Raw genomic sequence first — 18,342 nt, forward strand, 5'->3', positions numbered from 1 at the left:
TGATATTTTGCCTTGTGGTCAAGAGTAACCTGATTCTTAAGCTAAAAGTACTGGCTGGCCTTGAAACTCTTAGCTCAGTATTCTTTTTCCAGAACCAGGTACTTCAAAACACCTCCACAGTTATTCTGAGGAAGATTCTATTTCCAACCATCTATCTCTGTCACTCAACTATGAAATTCTAGAGTGAAGGAAAAGAATTTGGAAAAGAAGGAAAGTATTACTAAATCAGGCATCTCCTTTTCTGGTCGTACAGGCAGAGTATCAGGTGGGTCATTTAGTACAGAACTTAAAAATGGTCTTCTGCTAATGAGGACATTAGGATGTACATGTCTGTGACAGCTGGAGCATGCTACAAAGAGTGCTGGTCCTAGAAGCAGAAGATTTGACTGTTAAATCCTGGCTTTCTCATTACTAGCTGTAAAACTTGGACAAGTCGCTTCTTCTTTCTGCACCTTCATTTTCCCATCCATGAAACATAAAGATGTATTTGTGCTACCAAAGCACGTAGAACATTCCTCTGTCGTAACATCTGTCACACTGTATAGTAATTGTGTCACAAGGCCTTGCTTCCCTCTAGACTGAGCGCTTCAGGGTCTTCTGTATGCACTAGTGCCAGATACAGGGCCGGGCACATGGTAGAGGCTCCATAACAAGTGGAATAATTACGTAAAAGTTTATTGCAAACTATAAAGACGTATAAATATGAAATCTTGCTGTCAGCATCGTATGTTCTGTCTGAGGGATGTATGCAGAAATCTCCATTTCCTTATCTTGAAGATCAGGAAAAGAGTTAAGTAAGTTCTTTTAAATGAGTTGCTTTCCATGTTGAAAGAACATGAATTAGTAATTGTAAGTTGTTTGTTTGCTGTACTTCCTCCCGTTTATGTAATCAAAGTGTCTTTACTGGGCTTATCTGTCCTAAAAAGCCCCAAATCAGATAATGACTATGATCCCCTCTTGGCTCATACAATCCTCAGGATCCAGAATGTTTTCAGGGCTTATCAGCTTTATATGTTTATTAGTTAATAATTGTAACCTAAGTTGTTTATGTATTTCTTACTTCGTCTTCCAATTCTACCTTCTATTAATTCATATACACTGCAGGAAAGAGAGAGGCTCTCCCTTGGGATGTTTGACCACCTGAGAATGGCAGACATGTGTGGGATAAGTTTTTCTGTACAACCTAACTGAAGATGTATAGGAAATTCAGTGAAATGCTAAGTGTAGCGTTAATTTAGACTGACGTAAAATGTTCTTACTGAATGAGATAGATATACTCCTGCAAACCATGTGTAAATCAAATGTTACATTAGAAGCACTTAGAGAAGTCTACTATTTATAAAGAAATCCTTTAGCATGTATTTTTGAAAAGTGAAAATATCAAATTTCTTTTAACGCTGAGTTTTCAGATAGTGAGTTTGCTTGCAGTAAGGATACCACTACCACCCCCAATTCTCGTGGGGATTTTTTTTGTTGTTGAGTTTATTTATTTATTTGTTGAGTTTTCTTTGTTTGACTTAATAGGTTAACATTAACTCCATTTCATACCCTGCAGTCATTTCACTGGACAAGCATTTGAGTGCTTCTGTGTACCTGGCACTGTGCTGGGCCCTGGGAATGCATAACCAAATAAGACCTGGTCCTAGTCCTCAAGCAGCTGTTAGTCTGGTGACGACTAACACCTAATTACAGCACAGTGTTAAATGATTGGTAGAGTTAGGAGTGATAAAGAGGCGGTAATGGTCCAAGGTAGGCTCAGCTATTTGTGCTGAATCTTGAAAGGAATTAACTAGGCTACGGTGGCAGAAATGAAGAAGGGGCAAACCAAGGGCATCTAGGGAGAAAAAATAGAATGTGCAGGGTCACTGAGGCTTAAAGAGGCTGGTGTGTCAGGAAAATCCACTTGGCTGAAAAGTAGATTGAAGAGGTAGGTAGAGTGATGAGAAACAGGTTTGAGAGGTAAGCAAGGGCCAGGATTATTCAGTCAGTAATACTTACTGAGTGTGTAAAATGTGCCAGGTATATTCTAAGTGCTGACCATACAGAAATGGACAAAAAACTCTTGGAGCTTACATTTTAGTAAATTGTTTTATATCTGTCCTTTATGCTAATTTTTGGTTTTAAAGAAAGCATATATAACTAATCAGGCAGTCTGTGGCTTTCAGAAAAATTATGTAGGTTTTATTCTGGAGGACCAGCCATTATCAATATTTTATTTTCCATGAAAAAGAAAAATAGTCTTTAAAGAAAGAAGAGGAAGCCCTCTTTCAGGCCTCTGCCTTCAAGCTATCAAATCTCCAAACCATTCAGGAGATATTATTTCCCAAAGGAAAGGCCAGATATCACTCTATACCTCACCCAACGTGTTCCTTTATCTTCTATTTCACTTTGAGCTTTTGGGTTGATTTAAGATTTAAGAAAAGATTGTTTGCTGTTTATGAAAAAGATTAAAATCTTAGTTTTCATAACAGTATTTGAAAGGTAGTAAGAACCCACCTTGATTTAACCAATTTGAGATAGAAAAAAATTGATGTCAGCATTTAGAAATAGAACTTATGCTATCACCTTGAGCATCAATAGAGTGAGATTCATAAATCTTCATTGACTAATCAAAAAGCTCCTTAATTGAGTTGGTCAATACTTAAATTTGTTTGTCACTTATTATATGCCTGGCCTGTGTATTTAGAACTTTACAGCCGGTCTTTCACTTAATTCTAAAAGTCCTGTAAAGTATAGTTAACTCTGTATTACAGATGAGGAAACTGAGCTTACACAAATAAAAGAACAGTGTAGTTGATTGATATGTATTCACTTACTGTCCTCCCAGAATTAACTTTTATTAATCTATCTTTTTCCTACTACATGATCATTTTTTCTTCTTGGAGCCATGAGGGAACTTTATGGCTATTTATGATTATTCTTGTTTTTGCCTCTAGTGGAATCTAATCAGAAAAGCTCATTCCAAGAAATTCCCAAACTTAATGAAGAACTACTCGGCAAACAAAAACAGCTTGAGAAGATTGAATCTGGAGAGCTGGGCTTGAACAGAGTCTGGATAAACATCACAGAAATGAATAAGCAGGTAGCAAAAGTGTGATTTTATTGCTATGTAAGCTATGAATAGTTTTGTTTGTTTAGTATGAATTTGTAGGTATAGGGAACTCACTTCAGATTGTTTTACTTTTTGAAATGGTGTTTTGCATATTATGATCCCAACACGTTAAAGTCAGGTAAAATTAAGGTAATAGTTGTGCATTTACCAAATATTTAAAACATTAGCCCTTTCTGCAAAGGAACAATTGTACCACGTAGAGTTGTTTAGAGGGAGCTGGAAATTCTTGAGTAAACTCGTCCTAAGGAGCAGTATTAGTATCAAATAAAAAGAGAGTGTCATCTAACTCCCAAGAAAAGTAAGTAGCCTGTTTTTATTAGGTAATGAGAATTATTTTGTTTAATAGAGTTTATAAACATACAGATTCAGCCTTGCGGTATAGTGCTATACAATATACTAAAACAAATCTGGAAACCATCAACAGCTAATCATAGTTATTCTAGAATAGGATAGGAGGAGGTGACAGAGTTTGTTAAATACCTTGGCCAGGCAAGCAAGCCTAGAGCAAAAACTTTTCCAGTCCCTAAATTGGCCAGATCTCAGTAGGTATTGATTCCTCTGACTCTGCCAGAGGAAAAGGGCTTATTTAAAGGATGTTAACTGAGCATCTTGTATGTATAAGGTACGGTGTTGCTGCTGGGTAACTATAGTCCCTGTCCTCAGTTATTTCAGTTTAGTTAGGAAAGATGTGCATTGCAAAGAAAACTCAAGTACCAAATGGGTGGTATACTTGCAAAGGGCTTAAAAATAGACATGCCATCCTTGTTGGGGCTAGGAGGATATTCTCTTCTTCAGAATGGAGTAACAAAGTTCAGAATCAGTCAGTGGCAGGGAGCACTGTGCTAAAATCAAGTGCTTACAGATATTTCCAAAGCTACCCTCCACCTTCCAGTGGTAGTGCAGGAGTAGAGTAGCTCTTAAGATCAGAGGTCAATGGCTGGGTACAGTGGCTTTCAGATTTTTGCCTGGAACTCACAGTAAGAAATGTTTTACATCATTACCCAATAAACACATCCATATATATGTGTATCTGAAATAAAAGTTTCTGAAAACAATTGCTTACCCTTAGTCTTATGATGCCTTATGATATTTTCTATTCAGTTCTATTCATTGTTTTAAATTATTCATGAAATAATTGATGGGTTATACCACCTAGTATTTACTCATTATCATTTATCTTTGGGCTCTCAGTAATGAGGGAAAATCAGATATTCACTCCTTTTTCAAAAAGAATAGGATAAACTGTGGCCTTTCTTGTATTCACAGAGCAAATGAGCAGTTTGGCCAGAGATTACATCAAGTGAAAATAGACCGCAGTGAAGCAATGAGACATAATTAGCATCTTTGACTGGGGCAAACCATGGATTCCATTTCAATAGTCAGTCATGGAGTTTACTGTTCTGAGGCGAGGATGAGACCTTTCAGGGTGAAGAGGGAAAGTCAGCTATTTCCCATCTGCTTGTAAATCAGCATTATGGGAAGAGTCAAAGGGTAAATTGCTATTTGGTGTGACAGGACACACAGGTTTTCAAATCTTTGCTACATATTTTGGTTCACGTTCGCCTTGACCAGGAATCTGGAAATGAAAGAATCATTTTTTTCTTGGCCTGGCTGTTATTTTTAATGCAAGAAGTACCTGGTAAAATAAGTATACATGAAAGTTTACTTCAATTCTAGGGTTTCATCTATAAACTGGGAGAGATTAAACTGAAACCCTTTCCATTTTAGCTTCAGTAGATCTTTAGAGATGATGGAACTGATTGATGAAACCAACCTGATGCAGAGGAAGTCTCTGCTGGCGTGGGTGCAAAAGGAGAGGTGGTGATGAAGTAGAACTTTGTGTTGGTCCAAAGGGAGCTCATCACTCTCTGTTTGAGTGATTCTCTAAAATTGACATTACACATCTCTGATGGTCTATTCAAGTAAGAGGCATTTGTCCAAACCAAAATAGGTATAAAAATAAAATTAATATTTAACCGTGTTTCTATATCTAAGGGAAACTCTGTCAATTAAGATGCTTTTAGTGGCAAATTTTTTTTTGAAAAAGCAATTCAAAGTGGCTTAAACAAGAAAATGTATTATATCACTTAACAAGAACTATCCTTATCACTTAACGAGAACTGTCCTTATCACAGTGTGAGTTGAAGTTAATGCAGCCTGGAAAAAAAGCCGTTAGTTTGAAATAAGTTAAATCAAATTTTGCATTGAAAATCTTTAAACTAATAGTTAAAATCTCATTTCCTTCTCTGTTTTTTTCATGAAGCCTCTGATTTCATACCCATACCCATTCTCAACCATTGTAGGGAGTCTCATCTCCCTTCTTTGAAGACCGTTAATTCAACAAATTTTTAATGAGCTGCTTTTATGGAGATAGGCCTTGGATTCAAAACCAAAAAAAAAATGTGATTCCTGCCCTCAAAGCTCTTACAGTCAAATGGAGGAGATGGAAAAGTAAACAATTGTAAAACAGACTGATGAGCATTGAGAAGCAGGCCCATGTGAGGACCATGGGGGCATTTATAGGTGTGTATCTGACCCAGACAAGGCTTTTCAGATATCTTGAGCTGAGTCCTGAAGAGCAAACAGGATTGGCCAGGTGAATTCTGCAGAAAGAGAGAAGGGCGTTCTAGGTAAAACAGTACAGTTGATGCTCATCATTTGCAGATGCTGTATTTGTGAATTTACCTACTTGCTAAAATTTGTTTGTAACCCAAAAATCTATACTTGTGGCACTTTCAAAGTCATTCACTGACAGTCATACAGTAGCAAAAAATTTGAGTCACCCAACAGGAACATTTCCAGTTGAGGTCAAACAATGCAACACCCTGCCTTGTTTCAGCTCTCGTACTGTAAACAAGTTTCCTTTTCACCGTATATTTAGTGCCACATTTTTCGCAATTTTGTGCTTTTTGTTGGTGATTCCACTGTGTAAAATGTCCCCTTAGCATAGTGCTGAATGACGTACTATCTGGTATTTGGAAGTGCAAGAAGGCTATGATATGCCTTACAGAAAAAATACATGTGTTAGATAAACTTTATTCAGGCATGAGTTCAGCAATAGATATTAAATAAGATATCTTTAAACAGAGACAGATGTAAAACAAGGTTATATATTAACTGATCAGTTGACGAAAATGTTGTGACCAGAGGGCTCTCAGGAACCTAACCCTGTACTTCCCTTAGGAGCAATGGTTCAGTATTCACTAATGCAATGTTTGCTGCAGCTTTCTAGAACGTAACTACTGTGAATAACAAGAGTTGACAGTATGTGCAAAAGCATAGACAAATGAAAAACACAGCATGTTCAGGGAATTTTAGTAGTTTATTTGTGATAGCTATAGTTTGGTAGAAAGAGGCCAGAAGTAAGGCTGTGTCAGCAAGAGCCATATCAAGAAGGACCTTGAGTGCCCTTCTACAGTCTGCTCTGTATCTCTTTTTTGGCATTTGTCCAGATACCTTATGTGATAGTTATTTGTGTATGCATCCTATTACACTAAAAGCTTGTACACTGTACTCTGAGCTTTGAGCTTGATGATGGCAACAATGATAATGGTAATTAAGATGATAACTACCATTCATTAAATGCAGGCCATTCTTTGCGCAGGCCACTGTTAGATGCACTACATATAAGATCTCCTATTTTGCTTCTATAGTCCTATGAAGTAGGAGATGGTGTCCCATTTTACAGATAGGAAAACTGAGGCTCAAAGAAGTTAAGTAGGGGCTGGCGCAGTGGTGTAAGTGGTTAAGTCCACGCACTCTACTTTGGCAGCCCAGGGTTTGGATCCCGGGTTCGGACCTACACACTACTCATGAAGCCATGCAGTGGCAGTGTCCTACATACAAAATAAGGGAAGACTGGCACAGATGTTAGCTCAGGGACAATCTTCCTCACTAAAAATAAAGACGTTAAGTAGTTTGCCCAAGGTTACACAGCTGTGTAGTCATGCTAGTATTAAAATATTCAAGTCCTGGGAGCCTGTTTTCTTTCCAGTTTTCCATGCTGCCTTCCATCTTTATATCCTCTATAGGATGCAGTATGTGCTTAGTAGATAAGGTTGAAAGGATGTGATGTCAGGTTTCTAGTAGGGCTCATAATCATTCGTCATTGATGAGTGTCTGTTTTAGTAACTTTTTTACTTACTTACTATTTAAAGAACACTTAATTTTAACCCAAAAGCAAAAACGCAGCATCTCAGACTTTATAGTATAAAACAGTCTAATAAGCAAATGGTCTACAGGAGCTATTTTTAATTTTGCTAATGAAAAGTCATGTAATATGCATAAAAGTCATGACTCATCTTTTGGATGGAATGTGGGGTTTTTTCATAATGTCTTCTCCTTAATTCAAATTTTTAGACTCTTTGAGATGCAGTGTGTAACTTTTAAAGATAAGTTCTGTAATGCTTGAATCCAATCTGACATTCTACAATGTGTCTATCGTAGACCAGAGCAGTCCCAGAGATAGTAATGGGGGAGTGCCCCTTGTCTCTCCGTTGTAGTTACACATGTAGCTTTGCTGTACTTTTCCATAGATTTTGGCATTATTCCATTGCTAAGAGAAGCATGCTAAAAGATGGAATCCAGCTTTGTGGTTTATGGGAATGTAACTGAGTCCTAGTGACGAGTGTGTGGTCCATGTCTTATAAGTGACTAAGAAGTGCTGAGCAATGTTTGGTAATTAGGGAGTTAATGGTCAGCTCTTCAGGGTGTACTCTTTCAGTGAGGCAGCTGTTACCCTAGGTGTGGAGTGTTGGGGATGGGGAGAAGTGAAGCAGACCTCACCTTACCCTGTATGCATTGGCTCTCAACTACTCCTCTGATTTGGGGTGAAATGGTATCTGCCAACCAACTACACTGGCCATTTGTGAAACCATTACTAGTCTTGAGATACTTCTGATTAGTATCCGGCTCTGCCGTAGCCTCAGGATATTGCAGTGCCTGGGAGAATAGTTTCTACCCAGATCGTTCCACCTAGAACAGTTTGTTCCTTTAAGGATCTGGCCAGTTATCAGTGAAAGGAATTTATTCCCTCAGATGGCCAAGAGGTAACCACACAATTGATAGGGCATTTGGAATAACCATATTCTTGCCCATCAAGTTGGTCTAGAGCCAACTATGTACATACTTGAGGCCACTGAGTAAAACATACCTGGGGCAGGAACCCCTTCCTAGCACTTTATCATTGAGCATGTTAACGTAGTCTTAGGAAACCCAGTAGAGGGCATGGAAGAAAAGGCCAGACAAGGAAATCTGTCAGCCCTTTTTAAAGTTTTGTGATATGTTTTACTTATGTGTATGTTCCTCTCCCATCTTTTTCTTTAAAATTTCATGAGTGATATGTGAATGTATTCTTATATAAGATTTAAATAATAAAATACACATAGAGCTTTATGAAAATTCCCCCTTTACCCTCTATATCTCTGTATGTGCCACCATCTCTCACACATATACATACACATACATACACATTCCCTGTCCCCGTAGGTATCCTCTGTCAGTAGTCTGGGCTGCATTCTTTTGGTCACCTTTCTCTGCATTTACAAAATCATAGTAGCTTTTAATATGAATTAGCTAATGGGTTAGTGTGTGTAAGTGTAACTAAATGGAGTCGTTCTGTATATATTATTCTACCGCTTGTTTTGTTCACTGAATATTTCTACATCCTTAGTGGTAAACGTTTAGATTGTTGCTAGTGTTTTGTTGTCACAGATAAGGATGCAATGAATAGTCTTGTGCATATGTCTTTGTGTACACGAGCAAGTAATCTTTAGGATAAATTTCTAGAAATGAAATTGCTGAATTAAAATATATAAATATTTCAAATTTTGACAGATACTCCTAGATAACCTTCTAACAAGTCTTCTCCAATTTACATTCCCACGATCTATGTATGAGAATGCCTATTTCCTTATGTCCTTTACAAACCTTGATAGGCATATCTTTTTAAAGTTAAAAAGAGGTTAAAACCTTGATGTAATCGCTACTCTTAAGAGGCTTATAGTTTGCTGAGAGTATCTCTCTGTGGGCAGAGGTTTCTCACCCATTTTGTTTTTAAGTGGGTAGAGTTGGAATGTTGAAGATGAGTCTGAATATTTTGGAGCACTTATGGAGAACTGCATGTTTAAGTGCTTATTAAATTTCACTGTTAAAGAGCTAACACCTATTTGATATTTTGTTTATACCAGGTACTGTGCTAAGAGCTTTAGTTATATATCTCATTTAATCCTCATAGCCTGTTTTAGTCATCTGTTGCTGTGTTACATTTTTCCCAAAACTTAATCACTTAAAACAGCAAACATTTATTATCTGATAGTTTCTGTGCGTTAGAAATTTGGGAGCAGCTTAATTGAGCAGTTCTGGCCAGGATCTCTCTAAAGTTGCCTACGATATAGGCCAAGGCTGCGTAATCTGACGGCTAGACTGAGACTGGAGGATCCTCACTCACATGGCTGTCGGCAGGAGGTCTCAGTTTCTCCCAATGTATGCTTTTCCATGGGGCTGCTTGAATGTTCTCACAACATGGCAGATGGCTTTCCTGGAGCAGTGATCCCAGAGAGAGACAAAGAGGAAGCCATAGTGTTTTTTTATGACCTGGTTTCCAAAGTTGCCCATTGTCACTTCCATTCTGTTCTGTGGACTAAAAAAAAGTCACTAAATGCAGGCCACACTCAAGAGAAAGGGAATGAGGTTCTACCTCTTGAAGGGAGGACTATCAAAGAATCTGTAGGCATATTTTAAAGATTTTATTTTTTTTCCTTTTTCTCCCCAAAGCCCCCCGGTACATAGTTGTATATTCTTCGTTGTGAGTCCTTCTAGTTCTGGCATGTGGGACACTGCCTCAGCGTGGTTTGATGAGCAGTGCCATGTCCGCACCCAGGATTTGAACCAACGAAACACTGGGCCGCCTGCAGCCGAGCACACGAACTTAACCACTCGGCCACGGGGCCAGCCCTTGTAGGCATACTTTAAAATCATCACACATTCCTACGAGATGGCTGTTGTTAAACAGTTGTTATTATTCTATCCATTTTACTGGTGAGAAAAATGAGTTCACTACTTATCTAGCCTTATCACCTACTTCCTGGCCTCTACCCTCTGCTCTGCTTGGATTGGCCTTCGCAATGTCCATCCCAGACACAGAGTGTTCATTCTCGGCCATTCATTCATTCAGTAAATATTTATTGAATGCCTGTCTTTGTGGCAGGCATATTATGGAAAATAAAACAGATATAGTCCTTGATGACATGGAACATACAGTCTAGTGGAAGAGAGAAACCTTATTAATCACACAAATAAACAAATCATTGTCACTTTGAGAAATACCTTGAAGAAAAACTATTCCTGGGCCTGTTCATGCTGTTGCTCCCTACCTGTTCCCCCATGCCACACTCACCCTTCTAACCTAGAAAGAATACCTGCTTTATTTTTATATCTAGAACTCTGTCTTCTCCATCGGAGTCTAATTTGAGTCCTGCTCCGGTGAAGCCTGTCCCTTTCAGCCTGCACTAATATTCTTTTCTGGGAGCTTTATTCAGTATCACATTTAGTACTCAATTGTTTCTCTACAGTTACCCACCTACCTCTACCCTCTCCCTCCCCATCCTCGCCCCTCTGCCTCTCCGTTCTCACTCACATTATATGCTCTTGCCACCAGGCCTTCTTTCTATTCTTCAGATATGCCAAGCTCTTCCCTGCGCTGGGGCCTTTGCCCTAGCAATTCCCTCTGCCCTGAAATGTACTTTCATTCAATCATTGTTTGATTATTTCCTTCCTATTATTAAGATCTCAGTTTAAATTTCATCTCGTTATAGAGGCCTTCTCTGACCATCCAATCTAAAGTAGCTACCCAGTCACTTATCAAATCACCTTATTTTCGTTTTCTTCTAACATAGCACACTGTCTGATATTTTTCTTATATAAAATTGTCGGTCTCCTTGCAATAAAATGTAACCATCACAAGATCACTGACATCTGTGTTGTTCGCCACTGGTATAAAATAGGGCTCAGTAAACATTTGTTGCTGGAATGGAATGAATGAATGAATGAATGAATGAAAAATGGTCTTCATCCCTCCTAAAAGGAAAGAAGGAGAAGAGAACCTGAGTCCCTGAGTTCCTGGCCTCCTCACTGGACTCCCTTTTTCAGAACACACTGCGGCTGCTCTAGGAGCTCAATTTAAATTCTTTGTGTAGTACTGATTACTACCCGATACTTTACTTCCTTTTTTTTCTGTCACCTTCTGCTAGGGTGTAAGCTCCATGAGAGTAAAACCTCATGGTTTTGTTTGCCACTGTCTCCTCAATCCCTGCACAGTGCCTGGCGCAGGGAAGAAGCCAAGCGTTTGCTGAAGGAAAGAGCAGGGATCGAATTGACTTTGTCTTATATCTGTCTGGTGCCTACAGCAGTGTTCAACATGTAACAACTGCCCAGAAACTTCAGTGGTTACTCTGTGAGGTCACCTTGAATACAATTGCTGTTGGCAGATTTGTGTCCTCATCCTAGAATTTGGGACAGGAAAGCAGTTTGGAACTAAGACTCTTTTAGGCATGTTTTGAACCAAACTGCAAGGTTGTTAGAATATGATCTGCAGCCTGAAAGTGCGTATTATAAAGGTTCCCTCAGTCCCCGTTCAGGAGAGAAGTCCAGCTATTTAGAATTCTACCCCTAAATAGCAGAAGAGAAGACACATTTTATTTTGATTCAATTCCTATTTTAATACAGTCAGTGCATCAGTCAGCAAGTCAGTGGGTATTTATTGAGCCCCTTCAGGGTACAAAGTAGTGCTTTGGTTGAGCTATAGAGTTTGAAATATTAATCACATTGTTAAACCAAAACTAAATCTCCAAGTAGTTGAAAGTGCTGCTCAGGTTGTCAGGGTGCAGTTCCTGTAGACTGTATTTTGTGGTGATGGGCTTTTACTTTCTAATATATGTTCCCACTTGGGCAGGAACAAAAGTTCAGTAAATAACTGAGGGGTTATTTTTTACTAAAATGAAATCTTTCAGGGGTCCTTGATCATTAGTTTTCTTCCTGTCAATTGTTGAAGGATTGTGTTGTAATCACTGCATCTTTTGGGTAATTTAAGATTTTTGGATCTTGTAACTGCCAGGAGTAAAATAAAGAATAATCCTTGCCTTTCCCTCTTTGGCACTAGTGTTTAAATCGGGCAGGGAAAGAAAGGGTATTATTGCTGCCTCCCAGATCTCAAGTCTATCCAAGGTACTGTAGTTCCTCTGCTGCTGTGAGCTAACGGGTATAATGTCTGGATCACAGAAACACGTAAAAGCCAAGGGTGCTTTGACATCATCAACTGTAGAGTTTGTGAAGGAAGCATTCACTCTACAAATTCTATTTTCATTCTTTGTTACTCTTTTCCTTTCAGATTTCTCTGTTGACTTCTGCAGTAAATCACCTCAAAGCCAATGTTAAGTCAGCTGCAGACTTAATTAGCCTGCCTGCCACTGTGGAGGGACTTCAGAAGGTAAGTGATATGTGTGGGCGGTGAGATTAACCTACTGTGGTAATTCTAGATTCTTACAAGTTTTCTTTGACAGCCTGGCATTTGAAATCAACTGTTCCACTAGGGTAGTACTAGAGCATATCACTGTGTTCTGGAGAGTTCATCTGTTTTGTTCTGGTTAGTTGGGCCTTTCATTTGTAACAGGTGACTTTAGCTGTGGTTTGAGATGGACTCAGACCTTTTTATTTGGCTCTGCAAGTTCCAGGATTGCTCTGCTGGGACTCTGTCTTAACATATACGGGTTTGCTTTTCATCACTCGCTTTTTCAGTTCATCATCCACAGTATCTTCATGAAAACAGACCAGTTGTACATGAGAGTTGCTCTAAATTGCTTTTCTTTTCCATGATTGAGAAAGAGGTTTTTTAAGAAAAAATTAAAAGGATAATTTGAGGAAATGCAAAAATTAAAAATTCAGGATATAAGTATTGGCAAGGATGTGGAGCAAAGGAAACCTTCAAACACTCCTACTGGAGTATAAATTGGTAAAAAGCATTTTAGAAAACAATATATATTATTTTATGAAGGTAAAAGTGCACATCCTCTAAGCAAGTCACTCCTACGTTACATACCCTACAATCTAGGGCCTAGGCAAACAATAATTTGGAATTTCTGTTTGATCCCTAGAATTCAGGCCTAGAGCAAGAGGCAGTGACCAACCAGATGAATAATACGTAGAGCCGGGTGGGGTGAGTGGATAAGGTAGGAAGGAGAAGGTGCCTAATTGGAGCATAAGCAACACCAGCCCCTACAGCAGGAAATGGAAGAAGGGATTCTGGAGCAAGGGAACCCCAAACAATGGGTATCAAATCTAGGATCTTTGACTTTTAAAAGATAGTGTGTGTTAAGTTTGATTTGACTATATGCCAGGCTCTCTAAACATATAAATTGTTTCCACAAGGGAGTGAGAAATTCCTAAGGCACAATCAGAAACAAAACTTGCTATTTTTATAGCCACACCTAGCTGTGTGTTCTCAGTCTCCATAGTTTGCTATTTGTCCAATATGGTCATCTGCTTACAGCTTAAAAAAAAAAGTAGGGACAACTTTGATGAGGCCAAATTCTCCTTGCCATTGTTCCCAAGGGCCTAGTGGGAAAAGGTAGGCCTGTGTAGCCTTTAATACAGAAACAATCCTGGTGGTCTTGCATTAGAAAAGGAAATGGGTTTATTCTTGCATTCTTTCATTCAGTAAACATTTGTGGAGGTTCCTCCACTATGTGCCAGGCACGTTGCAGTTGGTGAGAGTACTAGTTTCAGGATTTGCTCTAAAGTTCACATGGCTCTGTCAGCTGCTTCCTTAAAAAAATCTTAAACAAGAGCTTACTATCTTCTTGCATCCCAGTTGGCTCATACATCCAGCTAGTGAGGCTTCTCTAACAGTAGGTGTCTTTGAATGCCTGTAGCTTCTGTAACAACAGAGCTGGCATAGATAACATCCCAGCTTAGAGCCTTCTACCCAGTGTGTTGTCTCTTTGCAAATCTGTGCATTTATAGTGTCAGGCACTACTTTTATTACAAGTGGCTCAGTTTTGAAGTGGTAAGTCATCTCAAATACTACCTAACTTCACTGTTGTTTGTTGTTAGTGCCATTGAGTTGATTGTAACTCCTAGCAGCCCTGTGTACAGCAGAGCTGAACCCTGCCTGGTATTTTTGCACCATCCTCTCATCTTCTGGCACTATATCAGACAATGCTCTGCTGCTATTTGTAGGACTTTCTTGGCCAATTTTTTCTTAAATGGGTGGCCAGGTCCTTCTTCCTAATCTGGAAACTCCACTGAAACCTGTCCACCATCAATGACCCTACTAGTATTTGAAATACCAGTGGCACTGCTTTCACTGTCACGGCAACACCCAGCCACTACAGTATGACAACTGACAGATGGGTAGTATGGTTCCCTGACCTGGAAACGAACCCAAGCCACGCAGTGAGAGCACTGAATCTTAACCACTAGATCACCAGGTCTGGCTAACTTCAATGTATCTCATGTAATTTTTTTTAAATGTTGAAAATGTCATCTCTTATTCTCTTGGAATCTTGACTATCAGTAGAATAAAAAGGACATTGGTTAAAAATACTGAGTGACACTATAAAATTGTCAGTATATCTTAATAAAAGGCCAACACCCACCAAATAGTAACACTCTTTAGAATATTCCCTTAGGACAGGTCTTTGTTTTTGAGGAAGATCAGCCCTGGGCTAAGTACTGCCAATCTTCCTCTTTTTGCTGAGGAAGACTGGCCCTGAGCTAACATCCATGTCCATCTTCCTCTACTTTATGCGTGGATTGCCTACCACAGCATGGCTTTTGCTAAGTTATGCCATGTCCACACCTGGGATCCAAACCAGTGAACCCTGGGCCACCAAGAAGCAGAACGTACGAACTTAACTGCTCCGCCACCAGGCCGGCCCCAAAGGACAGGCCTTTTTTAAGAGATGGTCTCTGAATCATATTCCCAAGTCCCCAGTCCGCTTGAGCTCCTTGGGCCTAATAAAAGCAAAGTAAGCTATCACCCATGTTTAACTCTGCTCAGTAGTTACTGATGGAATTCTAAAGTAGAAGAACAAAAAATGCTGCCAGGTGGAATTTTTCCTTTTTCTCTGCAATGCTAGATTTCCCAGAGCCAAAAATGGTTCCACCCATTTTCACTCAAAAGTCATCATTTGCTCCTGGCATAGTGGCAGTCTTCATCGTTAGCTCTGGCCATCTGCCTGCCTACAGCAGGGGTAGTAGAGGCAGTCTGGGAGAACCTTATCTGTGGGTCTCAAATTTATAAATTAGTATCTTTGTTTTTTTTAAGGAAAGATTTGGTTTTCCTCTAGGGAAAGTCTTTTAAATTGGGAAAATGGCTTGTGATTTATTGACTGATTGATAGGTAAACTGTGTGTGTGAGTGTATATATGTATATACACATATATGTAGTTTCCTGTTAATTGTGTCAGTATAAGCTATATGAAATTCATAGTTTGAAGATAGTTGAAATAATTAGGAACACTGACCTCCATTAGATCAATGTTTAATGTAAAGTAAAATCATGGTGCAATACCACTACACTCCTGCTGCAACGGCTAAAACTGAGAAGACTGAGAGTACTAGTATTGATGAGAGTATGGAGTAACTGGACCCTCATATGCTGCTAATGGTAATTTAAAGTAGTATAACCATTTTAGAACATGGTTTGGCAGTTTTTTTCTTAAAGTTAAGCATATATCTACCACATGATGAGTCATTCACCTCATAGGTATTATGATGATGAGAAAGCTTATAATGAAGAGAAATGAAAGCATATGCCCACATAAAGACTTGTACATGAATGTTTATAACAGCTTTATTTGTGATAATCAAATACTGAAAACAACCTGAATGTCCATCAGCAGGTGAATAAACAAACTGTGATTTATCCGTATAAAAGAATGCTACTCAGCTACATGCCAAGTAGGTACGGCATGGATAAATCTCCAAACAATTAGGCTGAGTGAAAGAAGCCATACCAAAAAGAAAAGTACCTGCTCACTCACCAGTTCTATTTATATAAAATTCTAGAAAATGTAAATTGATACATAGTGACAGAAAGCAGATCAGTGCTTGCCTGGGGACAGGGAGGGAAAAATTACAAAGGGGCATGAGGAAACTTAGGGGTGATGGATGTTTATTATCTTGATTGTGGTAATGATTTCACAGGTGTATACATGTCAAAACTTATAAAGTCACGCATTTGAATATGTGCAGCTTGTTGTATATCACTTATATCTTAATAAAGCTATTAAGAATTTTTAAAAAGAAGGAACACTCACCTTACTACATGTTTCCGTTCAGAGTGTAGCTTCCATTGGAAATACTCTAAACAGTGTGCACCTTGCTGTGGAGGCAATACAGAAAACCATGGATGAGCACAAGACAACCATGGAGTTGCTGCAGAGTGATATGGTGAGGAAATGTACAAGTGCTACTAGAGTCCACGTTCTCCTGCCCACCGTTTTCGCTGTAACAGTACTGATGCCAACTTTCCAATTATCCACACAGACCCAACTATGCCCCTTTTTAAAAGACATAATAAGCAAAAGTTTATTGATTTTTCTACAGTCTGTAAATTAAGCAGCTAAGGTGGATAGAATTAAAAGCTGAGTCCTTCGCAAACATGCTGGAAGAGATGCGGCATTGGGACACAGTTCCTGAGGGTGGAATGGGTAGGAAGAAAAATGGAAAAGAAGGAAAGGAAAGTAGAGAAGTGTCTCAGTTATTTATTGCTAAAGAACAAATCATCCCAAAACTTAGTGGCTTAAAACAACACATGATTTCTCACTATAATTTCTTGTCTGTGGGCCAGGAATTTGGGCAGGGCCCTTAGGCTGTAGAATGATGAGAGGCCAGATGAAGAGGAGGTCTAGAGGAGGAAAGGCCATCTTGGATATTCTGGTTCTACCGAGCTCCCAATTGAATGCAGCCAGATGTGTGACCTCAGCCTACACCATGTGGAACACAAGCACGCCCACACCCCCCTGAGCCAGGTCAACCCACAGAATCATGAGAAATAATAAATTGTCGTTTTAAGCCACAAAGTTTGGGGATGATTTGTTATGTAGCAACAGATAACTGAGACAGGAGCCAACCCCTGTAGTGCCCAGGAATTGTTTTCAAGTGTTTCTCAATGCTGTGCAGATGTAAGCTGTCTGCAGTCAATCAGAGGCCTTAATTAATCACCTAATGAGTACTCAGCTCCATGAAGGTTTTATGAAGAGTAAAAATGGATGGCACAGCCCTCGCTGTCTTGCTGGGGAGATGAGTTACATGTACGTGAAATCAGGACTCTTCAAGGCACATGGAAGTTCCCTAGCTTCTCCACTAATTTCTAGATCATGCTCTTTTTAAGCTTTGGAGTTTCAAGTTTAAACTGGGTAAATTGTACCAGAGATACCTGGGCTATGTTAGAGCTCTGGAAGGGAGGGGTTTTTATTTTCTTCAAAACCAGTACTGCTCACTCTTATTTAGTGGGGCTCACCCAGAGGAAAAAGCATTGATCTAGGTGTCCAGACACCCTGGATTGTAGTTCCAACTCTGCTGTTGAGTAACTATGTGATCCATAAGAATAAAGACCTCTCTAACTCAGCAATTCTTTTATTATTATTTTTTTAATATCTGGAGCATTTGCTCAAGTAATTAAATATTTTCTAAAATACATTATTTCCTAAATCAAAAATTAAACTTTATAAATTTAAGCTTAAAAAACCATGGGTTTTTTCCCCTCTACTCCTCCTTTTCTCTTTATTGTTGCCTTTTGTTTCTTATAAAGGCAGGATTGGTGAATGTCTAGGATTTCAGATTTCAAGGAAAACAATTTCTTTTCACCAATTGCGTTCTTTTTTTTTTTTTTTAAGATTTTTTTTTTTTCCTTTTTCTCCCAAAGCCCCCTGGTATATAATTGTCTTTTTTAGTTGTAGGTCCTTCTAGTTGTGACATGTGGGAAGCCACCTCAGCGTGGCCTGATGAGTGGTGCCATGTCCGCGCCCTGAATCTGAACCAGTGAAACCCTGGGCTGCTGCAGCGGAGCACACAAACTTAACCACTCGGCCACAGGGCCAGCCCCAATTGCATTCTAATTAAATCTACCACTTTTAGACTTCCATGGCTACCAGAGTTAATCCTCCTACTGGCACAATTTATACCAAATAAGTTGTAGTTATGGGCTCTGAAAGATTAAGCCATACAAA

The 18,342-nt window shown here is 39.1% G+C and overlaps 1 protein-coding gene across 2 annotated transcripts in view; it reads left to right on the forward strand.

The window, feature by feature from the left end:
• EFCAB14 (EF-hand calcium binding domain 14) overlaps nucleotides 1–18,342 on the forward strand; it is a 41,327-nt gene that overhangs the window by 9,580 nt on the left and 13,405 nt on the right. For both annotated transcript variants that reach the window (XM_008534457.2, XM_008534458.2), the window contains 3 exons: nucleotides 2,937–3,082; nucleotides 12,498–12,596; nucleotides 16,451–16,561. In XM_008534457.2, the coding sequence (XP_008532679.1) occupies nucleotides 2,937–3,082; nucleotides 12,498–12,596; nucleotides 16,451–16,561 (356 nt within the window). The remainder of the gene's footprint in view (nucleotides 1–2,936; nucleotides 3,083–12,497; nucleotides 12,597–16,450; nucleotides 16,562–18,342) is intronic.

Source organism: Equus przewalskii, chromosome 2 (assembly GCF_037783145.1).
Source record: "Equus przewalskii isolate Varuska chromosome 2, EquPr2, whole genome shotgun sequence".
Classification (NCBI taxonomy): domain Eukaryota; kingdom Metazoa; phylum Chordata; class Mammalia; order Perissodactyla; family Equidae; genus Equus; species Equus przewalskii.